At 42.0% G+C, this 14,412-nt stretch overlaps 1 protein-coding gene across 6 annotated transcripts in view; it reads left to right on the top strand.

The window, feature by feature from the left end:
• The window catches only part of stpg2 (sperm-tail PG-rich repeat containing 2), a 53,044-nt gene that overhangs the window by 25,020 nt on the left and 13,612 nt on the right, over positions 1-14,412 (top strand). For all 6 annotated transcript variants that reach the window (XM_035639770.2, XM_035639768.2, XM_035639765.2 and 3 more), the window contains one exon: positions 13,573-13,738. In XM_035639770.2, coding sequence (XP_035495663.1) covers positions 13,573-13,738 — 166 coding nt within the window. The remainder of the gene's footprint in view (positions 1-13,572; positions 13,739-14,412) is intronic.

Here is a 14,412-nt window from a genome sequence, read left to right as displayed (position 1 = left end):
AAAAACAGGAAACTGGAGTTATAGATTTGATATGGATTTTACTGTCAGCTGTCAGGGTAATGATGACGACGTGAGTCCCTGTGAGAATTTGAGAATGGACACATGCACACACTGGTGCACGGACACAAAACGTGACTTCGTCGGAATGTGCCCATGAACAAATAAAAATACCCAACAATGCACAAATACTCAGCGTGTACATACAGTGTACATACATGTGTCCATTTGCATAAGCTTGTGAACGCTTTGTTCACACACACACACACACACACACACACACAGGAGACACACACGTGCACAATTAAGTGACTGAACACGAAGACGTGCTTAGTGACACTTCTACCCCGAGGCTTCAGATTCTAACATTCCCATCATGCACTGCACAATAGTGTCCTGAGCCATTCACAAACGTGATGGATGGAAAGGTTTGAAGACGTGGGTGGAGGAGACAGGGGACGGGGGACGGAGTAGTGCTGCTGTCATATCCAGTAGCTGCATTGACTAGTGTTTCTGACGAGAGCTTTTTCTCTGTCTCTGCGTGTGTCCCCCGCTCAGCTCGCCCACTAGCTAATTCGCTCTCGGCCATAGAGAAAAAAGCAAAAATGAAAAAGGAAATGACATGCATTGATATTGATTTTGTGCTCATGAGTCAGTCAAATTTCCAAAGTATTCACCCATCTACCTGTCTTCACTGCCCCTGCCTCTCCACTCACTTCTCAACTGTAAAGCCGTGGTGAAATTTTGTTTTGATTTGTTTGAGCTCAGCCTTGCAGGAGAATATTCAAGCCAACCAGACCCCCAACAGTTAAAGGCCTCAAGCAACACTAAACCTTATCCACTCACCAGGTGTTCAGACTGACCGATGTGAGTAATAGATCCATTAGCTTGAAGGCTCATCACTGCGCTGTGGGTGTTAGCACAGCAAGGAGGAATCATCTCGGCAACAGTTTTTTTTTTTTTGGTTCCACATCAACAGCAATTGCAAGGTGAACAGTAAAAATACAAGGTTCATGTTACAAAGTAATCTAACAAAAAATGTGCGCTTGGACATACTTGATCAATCTGGATAACGTTTTAACCGAGCCCGTGTCTGCAGCTCAGCCTCTGACTGATCACAGAACACAACAGGAACTCCATTTATTGTTATCATTTCTCTCCGCTCTCCTTTTTCCTCCGGTCTCTGAACATTTATGCAGTAGATTCACAAAGCCCCGGGTCAATTGTCTTTTCCATTGAACTTGCAATGCAATTGCGTCACCTCTAAAACTTAGTTTTGCATTCTGTCCCAACAAAGGAAGTCATCGAAGGCCACTAAGGGGCTCCACCTTTTATTACTGAGCAACAGGTACAATCATTAACTTTTACTCTATCACTATCATATATTTACATTATGAAGGGAATCTCGGGGGTTTACGGAGAAAACCACATGAATCCATTTCCCATAATATAACACTAACACCAAAGCCTGGCCAGATATGAGCATCTCTTCTCTCTCACACCTTGTGAAGCGGAGGGTGACGACAATCAAATAAGATGCTCCTAATGTTGAACACATGGAAACCAACAAGTGCTTGTTGACTCGTTGGTAGGTGTCTGTTGTGTCTCTGCTTGTTATGCTCTCCCAACCCAGCGCTTTCAGTTGTTAAATCAGAAAAATCCACGGATAAACAGAGAAGCATTGTAACAAGCTGTTACACTGAGGATGGGTTGTCCACAGTGATGCAGTGTGAAGTTGAGTCTGGTTCAACTTTTTCTTCAGCACAATGTGACCTTATCCAGGACTGCTCTGAGTTGCTCAAGCAAATACTTGCAAGCTCACATTCCCGGTGGGTTACTTTATGTAACGCTGTATTTCTTCTTCTGTTTACCTCAAGAACGTCACAGTAAATGATGAAACAGCTGCCACTGTGATAGATGTCCAGAGTTATAAAAATCCTCACTCTGAGTATTACAAACCGCTGTGCTATGTTTTTGGCATTTAATTAGCTTCTTAACTCATAAATCTGTTCCTGCAACTGCACATCCACGGATCGTATTACTCTGTCTGACCAGTACATGAAACAATACGCCCCAACCACATAGGGCAACAATGTGTGTGTGAACACAGCCCAACTAAGAGTGTCGGAAGTAGAAGCTGCAGTTCTGGTGCTTTAGCCTGATCGACTGGATGTCTCCCTTTTAATCATGGGGACTATTTTTGACCCTTGTGTGTCTCCTAAGCTCCTCTGTCTGGACTTTTATCCTTTTTCTTTTTCTTTTCTTTTCTTGCTTTACTTTTCAGCTAAATCGATAATGACTTGCCGTCCATTTAACGATGTGCAAGTCTTGTACAAATAAAGAGGCTCTAATTCAAACAGTTTGCTGGATCAGAGTGATGTCTGATTGTCAGATCATAATGGCCTGATCAGCCAACAGGGATGGAGAAAAAGGCTGATAGATGATAGATGAGAGTTCGAAGGACAAGAGAGTGAAGCTACATGTTCATGACCCCTAACTATATAAAATAATTACACACGATGAATAACATACAAATTGTCTTTCTGCTCCACTAATATTTGTCCTGGTGGTGGTGCTTGGTAAAGGCCAAAGGTGTCATTAAAATCTAAAGCACAACATCCCCCTAGAAGAATGAATGTGAGACTGTCGTCCCAAGAGAAACAACAACACCAGTTGTTTCTGTGAATGCCCCAAAAGAATATTCTACTACGTTCATATGATAAAGGCCTCTGGCGCAAATAGCAATTACTCTTTTCTGTCAGGAGCAAAGTGGGGAATAGTGTGATACGCTTATGGCGCCATAAGACATTTAACACAGGAGACTGCTGTACATCTCCTGTTTCATATCACCAGTCACTGTTGCTTTCTTCTAACTATGATTGTTACTTAAGCTCAAGAAAGTGTTGATTACCATGACGACAAAGGTTCCCTAGCCTTTACAAAGTAATAATTTGAACCCAAGCCACTGTCAGGCCGTACAATTTGTTTTTCAACTGTAATTTTAAATGCACAATGTCAACCCGTCCTCTAACTGAGTTGTGGTACGCTTAATTTCCTGCTCTCAGTGGAATTGATACATATTAAATGGTTCATATCTAATAAAAAGATTACGTTGACATCTTTTAATAGCACAACCTCATTGTTTCAATCTCTTTTGATTTACAAAGACACCATGGGGAGGGGGGAGGAGACAGTAAATGATAAGTGAGTGACTCGAGAATCAAAAGGAGTGTGTCAGACCTGGGAATAACGAATGAGGGTGCTTGCATGAGCAACAGAGGAAGAGATGAAGACAAAAAAAGAGAGAACAGAAGAAGTAAGTCTCAAAATATGTGATACGGCACAGATGGAGAACTTGACTGTGTAGCACTTTCTGGGATTTTATGATGTGTGGTTGCTCTCAAAGTTGTTGCTCGGAGGGTTAAGTTCATATGCTGTCTGTGAAAGTCTTTTTCCCTCTTTCCTTATCTTCCTCTCTTGCTGTGAAGTCCTGGTTATTGTTACCCTCCTGCTGTCCTGCTGTCATAAAACAAGTCAACTGAAAAACACGCCTTCCCTCAAAAACAGCCTGTGACTCAGAATAAAAGACACTTTACAAGTGCGGGATAAACAATACATGATGTCTGGTACGTTCTCACGACTCTTTAGAGTGGACTTTTGTAGCATACCTACTGTATGTTTCAGTCTGTTGTTTGCAGTGTTCCAGTTAGATGGTCAGCCATCATGCATTAGACTTATCTCACACGCACAGTGGTTGCCTTGTTTATGTCAACCTTTAAACTCATAGAAGTTTATGCTTTTTGAATTAAAATTCGTATAACTTGTGGGTTAGGGGAAAAAAAATTAAAGGTAAAAAGCAATGGTATCAAGAGATTTGAAATCTCCCACTGCTACATTTAAGATTTGGTTTAAAGTTTCCTGCAAGTTTTTGACAACTGGTAGTGCTATGGAGATGTGGCGTTATATTTTTGCCTCTTTCCTGAGCGAGCAACTTGGAAAACGGAGCACAGCTAAATATATTTTGCAGTACAAAATTATATATTGGAGATAAATTCAATTATTTAAATTGAGTGAAGAAAAAAATCGATTCTGTGCTAAGTAAATGTATTCGCATGTTTAATATTATACAATAATAACCTGTTTTACACAGTTTTAGTCATGTACACTCACACAAGAAAACCCCACGGGCACCTTCAAGTCTCTGCTTTAAAGGTTAGAGAACAGGCCTGGTTATGGTTTAAGATGACTACTCGGTTATGGTTAGAGAAAGATAAGATTCCCACTGACTGTTGGTATGGCAATGGATTGGGCTGATTCTCAGAAAAAACAAAATATCTCATCTCAAGATCCGCTTAGTACTCTTTCCCCGAGCCTTTTAGTTGCATCGGTTGATGCGGAAGAATGATAATGGGGTGCGGTTAAAAGCTCAGACAAAACCTATTTACTGGACCCTAGCTACATTTCCTCTCCACGCTAAACTGATTTGTTTGTTGTTTTTTGATTCTTTGTTGGAAAAAGCTGCCACATACACACAAGAAAAAAAGTCCTTCCTTTCATATAGTGTTTGTCTCTTTCCGAGAAACCCAGTCCGTTAGCAGCTTTTTATACAGTCCTTGATGTAAAATAACGATATTTTGATAAATCAAGCCTTTCAGGTGACACCGTTTCTGTCTAGTGTCAGAATGAGCCATATTCTCAATCTGTCAAATTTCATTTGTATCGACCTCCTTTTGAAAGTATTCTGCAGTGTGCGAGAGATTGGAACCCTTTTTGTATTTATTTATCTGAGAATAATGGAATCGTCAGCAGATACCAGCGGACCTGTGACGCTGCCCAGAAAAGAGATCAGTATTTAAACAAATTAGAAAAAATAATTTTCCACTTCTAGATTAGATTACGGGGAGGGAAAGTGACCAGGCCTCATCCTTTAATGTGATCCCGTCTTTGTCTATTATGAAGGCTGTGTTTCACTTTTGCTGCCAGTTTTCTCTATTTCAATGTATTTATCTCTTTTAAGTCTATTTCTTCTCTCTATTTGTTCTCTTTTACCCCATCTCCCCTGTGATTTGTCCATTTCTTCTCTCTGTCTCTCCTGTCACTATCTTGCTCTGCATCTCCTCTTTGTTTTCCTCCGTCGATTAATCAGTCTCTCTCTGTCTCTCTTCTCCCCTCTCCTCGTGTGGATGAAGTAGGCACATGTGGTGAGCAGCTGTGTCCGATCTGTGCATGTGCATGACAACATGCACGTTTCTTTATCCGAGGTATGGGCACCAGCTGTGGCCGCCACCTGTGTGTATAGTGCATTGTGTTTGTGTGCGCACCCATATACCCGTGTAGGCACCTACCCATGTCCTGCAGCTGCTGTGTGTTTTGTGTGTGTTTAGCCATGGACAGCTGTTTTGTAGCAGGTGGGTGATGAATCCAGCAGCCAAGCAGTCAGCCAGGCAGGCTGGAAGCTGGGGGGGACAACGGGGAGAGCTTGGTTCGGTTGGATGTAAGGAGGACTTGGATGGGCGTTTACCCATCAGGGCCTTTTCGACCACTTCTGTATGGATGGTGTTGGGTGTCGGTGTTTCTCCAGGACTCTTTTACCTGCCAGACTCTACAGACAGCCTTGGTCTTGGTGGTCTGAATATAGTTTGGGTTCAGACAAGACGAGCTGGCAGGGCTGGATGTGAGAACACAAATGTCCACCAATGTTGCTCCAGATATTTTCACGAAAGTTTCCTACCAGCCCCCACGTAAAGTTTCTAGAGAATGTCATAGTCAGCCCATGTGAGCAGCAGGAAAAACCATACGATATATAAACTGTTAAGATATGCGGCATACGCTCTACCCAGTCACCACCCTTCGCCTGAATGCTTTAGAAATGTTCCTGCTGTTTTGAACGCCTCCAAGACGGACAATCTCCTGCTGCGTTCTTTATATCTGAATGGCAAACCCTGGACAATGTCTAGGCATAATGTTTTTTCTGGACATTTTCAGTGAAATGAGAGAACTGGGGCTTTTAGATTAAATTAGACAAATGAGAGGTCACGAGACTGCAAAGATACACTTGACATAGAGAAAACAGAGACGTGAGAGAGAAGGCAGTTCTTGGTGGTGATCTAGCGACCTTTTGGACAGACCGTAGAAGACAGTCACCAGTGAAGCCCTTGCGAGTGAGAGGGACACCTCTTTCTGCATTTTTACTTTTCAGTGAGCGGCATGGAGGCCGAGCAGCAGTTTTTTTACCCATACAGACATTTTCCATGTCAGCATTCAGGTCAATTTCGCACATTGACCATATACGGTCGAGCCTTATACAAGGCTTTGACCTGGATGAAAAAAAAGGGGAGAGAAAACCAAGAAGCAGTAAGCAACAAAATATGATGAACAGAGAAAAGTAGAGCAGGAGCAACAGAAAGAAAAGAGAAGCAGATTAGGCAAGGATCAAATAAATAAAGGAGAAAGCAAGATATACAAGACTGCAAAACACCAGAAAACTGTAGCTGTCAGCAAATTGTGAGACTAACTGCTGCCTATAAAGTGCGAATAGGACGCGAATGGGACCCATATGGTTTCCCTCCGTCATCCCATCTTTATTGAAGACCTGTCTAAAATCTCATTAAGGCCTTATGACACCAGCCATACCGCTGCTACTAAAGTCAAACAGATGGTTGTCAGGCTCTATGACGAGACACCAGCTGTGCTTACGACACAGAGTGACATAGATAGTCTATTCTGGGAGTCAAACAAGCAAACAAACATTGTGTTCATTTTTCAGTTAAAAACACAGCTGACTTTTCAATGTCATGATCATAGTAGCATTGCTGAGCACTGTTTGGTGAGGTGTAACGACAATAATGACTGTTGGAGGCATTTTTGTACAGGCCGTACATCAACACCCGACTCGTGACCACCAAATTCTGTTTTGGAGCCGATCCCAGCTGAAGTTGGGTTACACCCTGGACAGTTCGCCAAGCTATCGCACGGCTGACTCATGACATGACATCTGACACGAAATCTGAAAATGAGAATGCCCTTGGCATATGACGGACGCAGCAGGAGGTTGTCCGAGTCAAACGTGTTCACACTAACAGGAACATTTCTGGGACATTCTGTGGCGTTTGTGTGTAGAGCATGAAGGCGGCTGGACATGACGATACTTCCGCTGTGGAAAAGCAGTATTTTTTTATTTTTTTTTTACAGTCATTAACACGCCCACTGTCTCGCTATGAATTTTCTGGAGATTTTCCTGCTGAATTCTCACATGGGGTACAAAGTCTGCATCTCTGTGATATGTTTGGCTTTTACTTCATTTGAGGGCAGAAGAATAAAGGCTAAAGTTTAAAAACTGAAAAAAAAAAGTTCAGGAGTGTTCATTCTTTAGTGTTTGTGTACACGTTTTAGTATGCTACACTCCTTGCCTGCCAATACGTTTGACTGGAAAGAGGAACATATGCACTTAAAGTGATACTTTGGATTTAAGAGGCTGAGCCAAAGTAACCATTATTGTTTATTAGGCTCTAAATGGGGACATCCAACCTGTTCGTCATCTGCATAGTATTCCAGCAAGACCGAAAGCGGAGTGGGTGTAATCAAAAGTTTAAAGATCCACTATTTTACCCCTTTTAACACGTTTATATTTGATCTCTGAGGTCCCCAGAACATGTCTTGGAAGTTTCCTTCTTAAAATACCCCTCAGGTCCCTCATACTGTGATCCTCTAAAGCCCTCTGAAGCCCTCTATCTCAGCCCTTCTCTGGGTGAGCTGTTTCTGCGTCTGTTGCTTTTATGTAGACAAGCTTCGGCTGGTTTCACCCGTCTCAGGAAGTGGATGTGGCCCTAGTCTTTCCAGGGCCTCGCCCCTTAGTTTACACTGAGCGAACACAGACACGGCTCGTCTGAGCCGATCTAGCTCAACAGCCACACAATGTCGAACCAGAATCTGAAGAAGATGGAGAAGCTGCTGCAGAGGGGGAGAAGCTGTGGATCGGGCTTGTGGTCGGCCAGCGTTTTCATTATAAAACATTGCAGCCAGGTAGAGTCTTGAAGTACAGTAAAGAGACAAATATAAGATGTAGATAATGAAAGAAACCTCACGATACACATTCTCACAGATGTGAAGTGAAAACAGTTCCACTCACCTGCAGAGCATTCCAAGAAATAGAAAAAAACAACATTCTTTGGTGCAAAATGAAGGATGACGGTGTGGAAAACCTGCAAAGATGAAGTCGGGTGGTGCGGGCTCAGTTTGGCAACATCCTTCAGAAACCTTTTATTTGTTAGAACCTTCTCCAGCTTGTACAAAGCAGGACCTTAAAAAAAATTAAAATTTTACAATGTAATAGAGTATTTATTAATAATGTCATGAAATGCGCAACAAGGCACGTTTCACAGGAGTTTTCATAACAACACAGATGAGTTATTTACAACTTACAAAGTAATTACATGTCAGACAGTACAGCCTCTTAGCTTGACTTTTTAGCCCGGTCACTGCAGCTTTGTAGACCACCTTAGCAGTTTCTGCTAATCAACGTCACACAACGTTGCCAAGCAAATTAATTGCGAACCGTCTGACTGTTGAGCGTCAGGCCACCGGCGTTCAGCCCGGCGTTCACCCCGGCGTTCGCCGGTGAATGCCGGTATGAAGTTTCACAAAAACCTAAATGAAAACACGAGTGCAGGGCCAGATTACCGCTATAACTCTAAATAATAAAGTGGCGTTCAGTCATGCTTTATTCACTCAGCCTGTCCATCAGTAGCATGTGCTCTACAACATAGCCACATTAAGGCTAAGACGCACAGTACAGAAAAAAAAAGTTACAAAGAACTTGCACTTGTTGAATGATGTCTCCCGGACTGTCGGGACTCCACTCTTCAGCTTGAGTTGTGAAGCTTAGCCCAAGTTGTACTGGCCTTGGTTGTGGAAGCAGTCCGAGGTGAAATGGTTCGCACACACACATACAACATTTTGCCGGTTGTTGTGGGGACATTTCCATAAAAAATAAAATTAATCCACGCGGTTTTCAGATCCTCAGATGTGGGGAGAATATGGACGACCTCGTATCTTGGCCATTGTTGTTTAGCGGGAGTTGTTGCTAGCGAGGAAATGAAACATGGCCGCGGCGAGATACGTTTAGCAGGTTTCAGTGGGCGTGAACCACACCGAGCTCTGGGTGTGTGACACTACCTGGAGGAGGAGCTGAGGTGCGAGCTGAACAGCTCTCTTGAGCACACGTTTTGTGAAAGATGGAGCAAGAAAAAGAGAGAGAGGATGGACTTTTCTGACGTTTGGGGGGTCCATTAACACATTGAGGGTAAAAAACCATGAAAAGTAGTAATTTTCATAATAGGGGACCTTTAAGTATGGGCAGCATTTAAAATGGAAACTACTTATAAATTGTTGTCACACTTTTCAGGAGGGGAATTAAAGCTAGAAGATAGATAGAGATTTTACTTTCAGGTCGGCAGAACTTTCTTGTATCTGTGGAACAAAAAGTACAAATAGGTTCCCAGCAAGATTTATAATTTAGCCTCTGACTATTTTTAAACTCTAAACTTAAGCTCCAGTGAGCTGTCAGCTGTTTCTCAACTCACCACAAACTACCTAATTAATTTTTAACCTGTGGATAAAATGTCAAATGAATCAGAGCACAACAGTGGTGGGTTCTTTCAGTGGATACGTGTTTGTGTCTCAAACACTCACATACGTTGTACTCACACACACCCCGACGCATATGCCTTGTCAGATTATATATTATCTACTGCACAAATGTCTGAAATATGGAAATACTGAGTCTGAAAATAGCTTTCTGCTCCGCGAGGAAGAATGAACATTTTTTCAGAGTAATGAGAGGATGAAGAATCAGATGTGGTAGTAACACACCCACACACACACACACACACACACACACACACACACACACCATCTCATGATATATGACTGGCCATTAGTCTAAGCTGTCACTGTACATGCTAAGCAAAGTCGTTAGTACAGTGGTTGTCAGGTGAACATGAGTAGTCATTAGGATGAGAGAAGATGGTGTGGAAGAAAGACTGTACGACGATAAAAGAAACATCTTATTACTGGCCGCGACTCCATAGCTGGTATTGTTTTCACCTTCACGTGTGTGTGGGTGTGTGTGTGTGTGTGTGTACTTGTCTTTTCTATAGTTATGGAGGAACATTTTGGTTCAAAAACCGTCGTTGTGAGCACATTTTGGTCTGTCTGGGGTTAGAGTTGGGTTTAGGTTAGGTTTAGTTTGGGGTTGTGTTTAGGTATGTAGTTGTGATGGTTGAGGTCCGGGTCAGGGGCTAGGGAATGCATTATGTCAATGAGTGTCCTCACAACTATAGAAAAACAACCTTAACCCTAACCCTCAAAAAGTAGTATCTACCCGAGACACAAGCCCTCGCCTCGGGCTGTCGACCCCTTAACTGTGATATAATGAGCGTATATCACGGCCTGAAGTGAGCTATCGCTTAAACATAGACTCGCAGGGTTGTCTGTCTGATAATAATGTTGTAATGACTACTGAGCACTCATGGGAATGGAGCGTCATCATTCTGACGAGCGTCACTGCCGATGTAATCCCACCCTAAGATGTCCTCTAGTTTTTGTGTTTGCATTTAACATTTTAATAGTTTCATTGAAGGATGCCAGTGTTTGATTAAAACCACCTGAAGAAATGGAACAAAGTTTGCCAGACCCAGTATTGAATTATAAATTGTCCAATGCCGATCAGCACGTGACGATACCTATCACCTTTGGACAAAGAAAAGTACGTAATCATCTTGAATAATTCAAAATTCAGTATTGTACACACTGCTTTGCAGCAGAAATAAGCTGCTTTGCAAATATTACTTATAAAAGATGTTTTTAAACAAACATTTTAGCTGTTGGAAAATTCCTTCCTGTAAACATATTTTGCTTGGTCAAGGTAACCATTCTAAATTATGTATTTCCGGCACTTGTCATGAATAAATTTATCCTGCTATCTACTACTTCCCTGCTGTAATGACAGTGAGATGGAAGATGCACAGTTCTCTAATTAGAGTAGATAATAATTTTCATACATTTTAGAAAAGTCCTTCAACAATATCAGATCTTACAGAAGCACAACTATACATGCAGTGTTGTTTTGGTAAACCTTCAATATTTTTTAAGTTTTAAACTCATTGTACTATATCTGCATGACCTCCCATTGTATACTTTTACTAAATTTAGTGTTTTCCTCTTACTTTATTTAGGATTTACCCCATGTTTTAATAATTTCCACTCACTGGATGCTTGATTGTCTTGATGAACCACCACAACTATGACTCCATTAGTCATATTTTATCAAATCATATTTTTCTCCTTGCGTTATAAACATGAAGTTGTAATTTTCTTGTGTTAGTTATTCGCCGCTTTGCATTTATAATTAAAAAAAAAAAAACCCCATTAAAAACACAGTCCAGGTCTGACAATCTGTGTGCCAGCATCACATCAATATTCAATTTCAGTTATTTTGTGTCACTGCCTGTCTGCCACAAATGTGTATCTGGCATCTAGAGTATGTCTGGGACCACATCAAAGTGGTTTTAGACTTTTGGACCTCACCGTATATGTACTCTGAGACATTTTTCAGACAGGGAAGGGCAACGTGACAGAATCGTTAGGAAAAAAAGTGTGTTTGTGTGCATCTCTGCGTGTTGGCGGGAAGATAAGTATTGAGCTGTCTAAATGTCGAGGGTTTGTAATTAAAGTCAACCTGAGTGCTGTCAATAGGTGATGACTGCCACTGGGAGCAGTGGTTGCTCTATGTTCAGGTATAATTATGCACCATAGGGCTCCTCGACAGGTGTGTGTTGCAGAGGTTGGAGGATGATTGCGCTGCCCTGTCAGATACATCCGTGACACGTGTGCCTACAGGTGTGCTTGTGTGTGTGTGTGTGTGTGTGTGTGTGTGTGTGTAACTATGCAGTGTGCAGTACACCATGAGACATACTCCAAACCAAACTGTGGGAAACAGAAACAGGTGACACAAATTTTCCTCACCGTCGGTCAATTTATTTTTCCTCTCAGAAAGGCCACAGCTGCTTTCAACATCCCACAGAATCTGTGTGCGCGCGTGCGTGCGTGCGCCTGCAAGGTTTTATTGTCATGCACGTGTTGTGCTCGACTCCTTTCCCTCCCACTGTGTCTATAATGAAATGTTAAATGGCTCGGGTGAGCAATGATTAAAGATGGACAGCTACCTAGGAGGAGAAGGAGAAAACAGCGGCCGGGAAATGACAGTTTGAGGTAAATGACAGCTCTGCTATGTTTAGGATAAATGGATCGTGCAGCTATATTCAGCCTTCGCCATCCATTATTCAGAGAGCCACCAAGACGGATCTCCACTGACTCTGGTTCCTCTCTAGCAGTGGCAGAACAAGTGCAGGTGACTAACCATTTCCCTTTTCAATTCCCAGTTTCCACAAGTGGGATTCATTACGTTATTATGTTCACATCAGCAACGGTGGCTCTATGAATTACCTCTCAATTAATAGCAATTCGTTAATGGCTAAGAATGTAATGACCTTGTTATGGAGGTTATATCATGTTGCCCATGTTTCTATCATCGTTTCTCCCTCTGTGGAGAAGCAGCATGACGGCTCATTTGTGATATGGAGGAAATATCAGTGTGTGTGTGTGCGTTTAAATTTGCATGTAGATGATGTGACATGTACGCAATGTCCTTGTGTCTGTACGCTGATATTCATGCATGAGTGTGTGTCATGGGTGATATGGTAACAAGTCTGACAGCGTGTTCTGATAACAGATGGGTGAACAGGTCATTTGTTATTTATAATAAAGTATGTGTCCGTTATACTGTGGACCTGTCGGTTGTGTATTTCAATGATTGGACCTTGGAAACGCCACATTTTCTGTGTAATTGTGTGTTACATTGTCAGACATTTCAATGAGCGTTAATAACAAGTGTAGAGTGACATTGTTACCCAACCTTTTGTTTTTCTTCACCATTGTTCAATTCTCAACAATATTTAGAAATGTAGAAACAAAGAGTGTCTGTCATTGGTGACTTTTTCTGTCATACCACCATGAAGTTAACATTTTTGGTTTTAGTGTCCAGTTTCCAGAAAATACAAATAAAGGCTTCTGCGGTTCTCTGCATTTGCAGATTATTCTACACATTTACAAAACTGATGCAACATGCCAATGGATTGATATACAGTTACACAACTCTCCACAAATAGAGACAAATAATATTGCTACAATATGGGCCCCATAGGTGAACGTCAAATGAGCTCTCCAGTTACCCTGCTCACAAATTTCCTTGTTCCTTCTTTTCTTTTTGATCTCACCCTGACCTGCACTCTGATTGCCTGTAGTAGTCACTGATTCATCTGGACATTTAGCCTGCTAGAGATGTAGTCGTAGTCAGCGACGCAACAAGCCTCTAGATTGATGTTTTTGAACAGACACCGATTTCCAAAATGTGTCGGCAGCTGGAAAATCGGGCATGTGGTGGGTTTTAGGTATTGGCCTTGTTGTGTTTAGCCATGTAGACTTATGCATTTTCCCTCTTCTCTCCATGTCCTGTAGGATTCCCCGCCACCCAACAGTTACAATGTGAGTCAGACATTTGAGAAGTCTAATGGCCACTCGTACTCAGGACCTCGAAGTGAAGGAGCTAAGAGACGTCAGAGCTGCTTCCTCTCCGCTGCACCACGGAGTGATGTCTTCCTTCCATGTGACCCCAGTGTGCCAGGTATCACATTCGTCTGTCTGTCTGTCTATCTATCTGTCTGTCTATCTATCTGTCTGTCTATCTATCTATCCGTCCTTTCCAGTGCTGAACATTTGGAAAACTGTACAGCTCCGCCCTGTCGAGATCATGCAGTCCAATTAGCTCCATCTCTGTGGGCCTCTAACCTAATATTTGCCTCAATTACACTCCCATTGAAAAATGTTGTTTCAAAATTGATAGATTCATGACTTACTTGGATAATTTATGACTGGCCCCGTTTCACCAAGGGACTCAACCCATGAGGCACCCCAAACCGTTTAACCAAAATCCAATTTGCATATAAATAGATTTAGACTGTTTGCAGTAGTGTTTCTTCTTTGTACACACTGACACACACACACTGAAGCAGATATGCAGACACAAGCATATGGAGCCATAGAGATGCACACCTCCAGACTGACAGAGACACTCACTTTGATATGTGCATACACATACAATAATTTTGCCCATTATTGAATTTGCATTTATTAATAGGCCTAATGTATATGGAACATTAGGGAACATTATATTCCTCATCATGCTGAGTCGCTCGCGACCACATTAATGATGATGGTGTGTTTAACTATTAAATATTTTTGAAACACATGCAAACAAACGCACAAATGAATGTTACTCATAATGGTTTGTGACATTAG

The sequence above is a fragment of the Scophthalmus maximus genome, chromosome 19 (genome assembly GCF_022379125.1).
Source record: "Scophthalmus maximus strain ysfricsl-2021 chromosome 19, ASM2237912v1, whole genome shotgun sequence".
Lineage (NCBI taxonomy): Eukaryota > Metazoa > Chordata > Actinopteri > Pleuronectiformes > Scophthalmidae > Scophthalmus > Scophthalmus maximus.
Note: the sequence above shows the minus strand (reverse complement) of the source record. Positions and strands in the feature narration are given on the sequence as shown.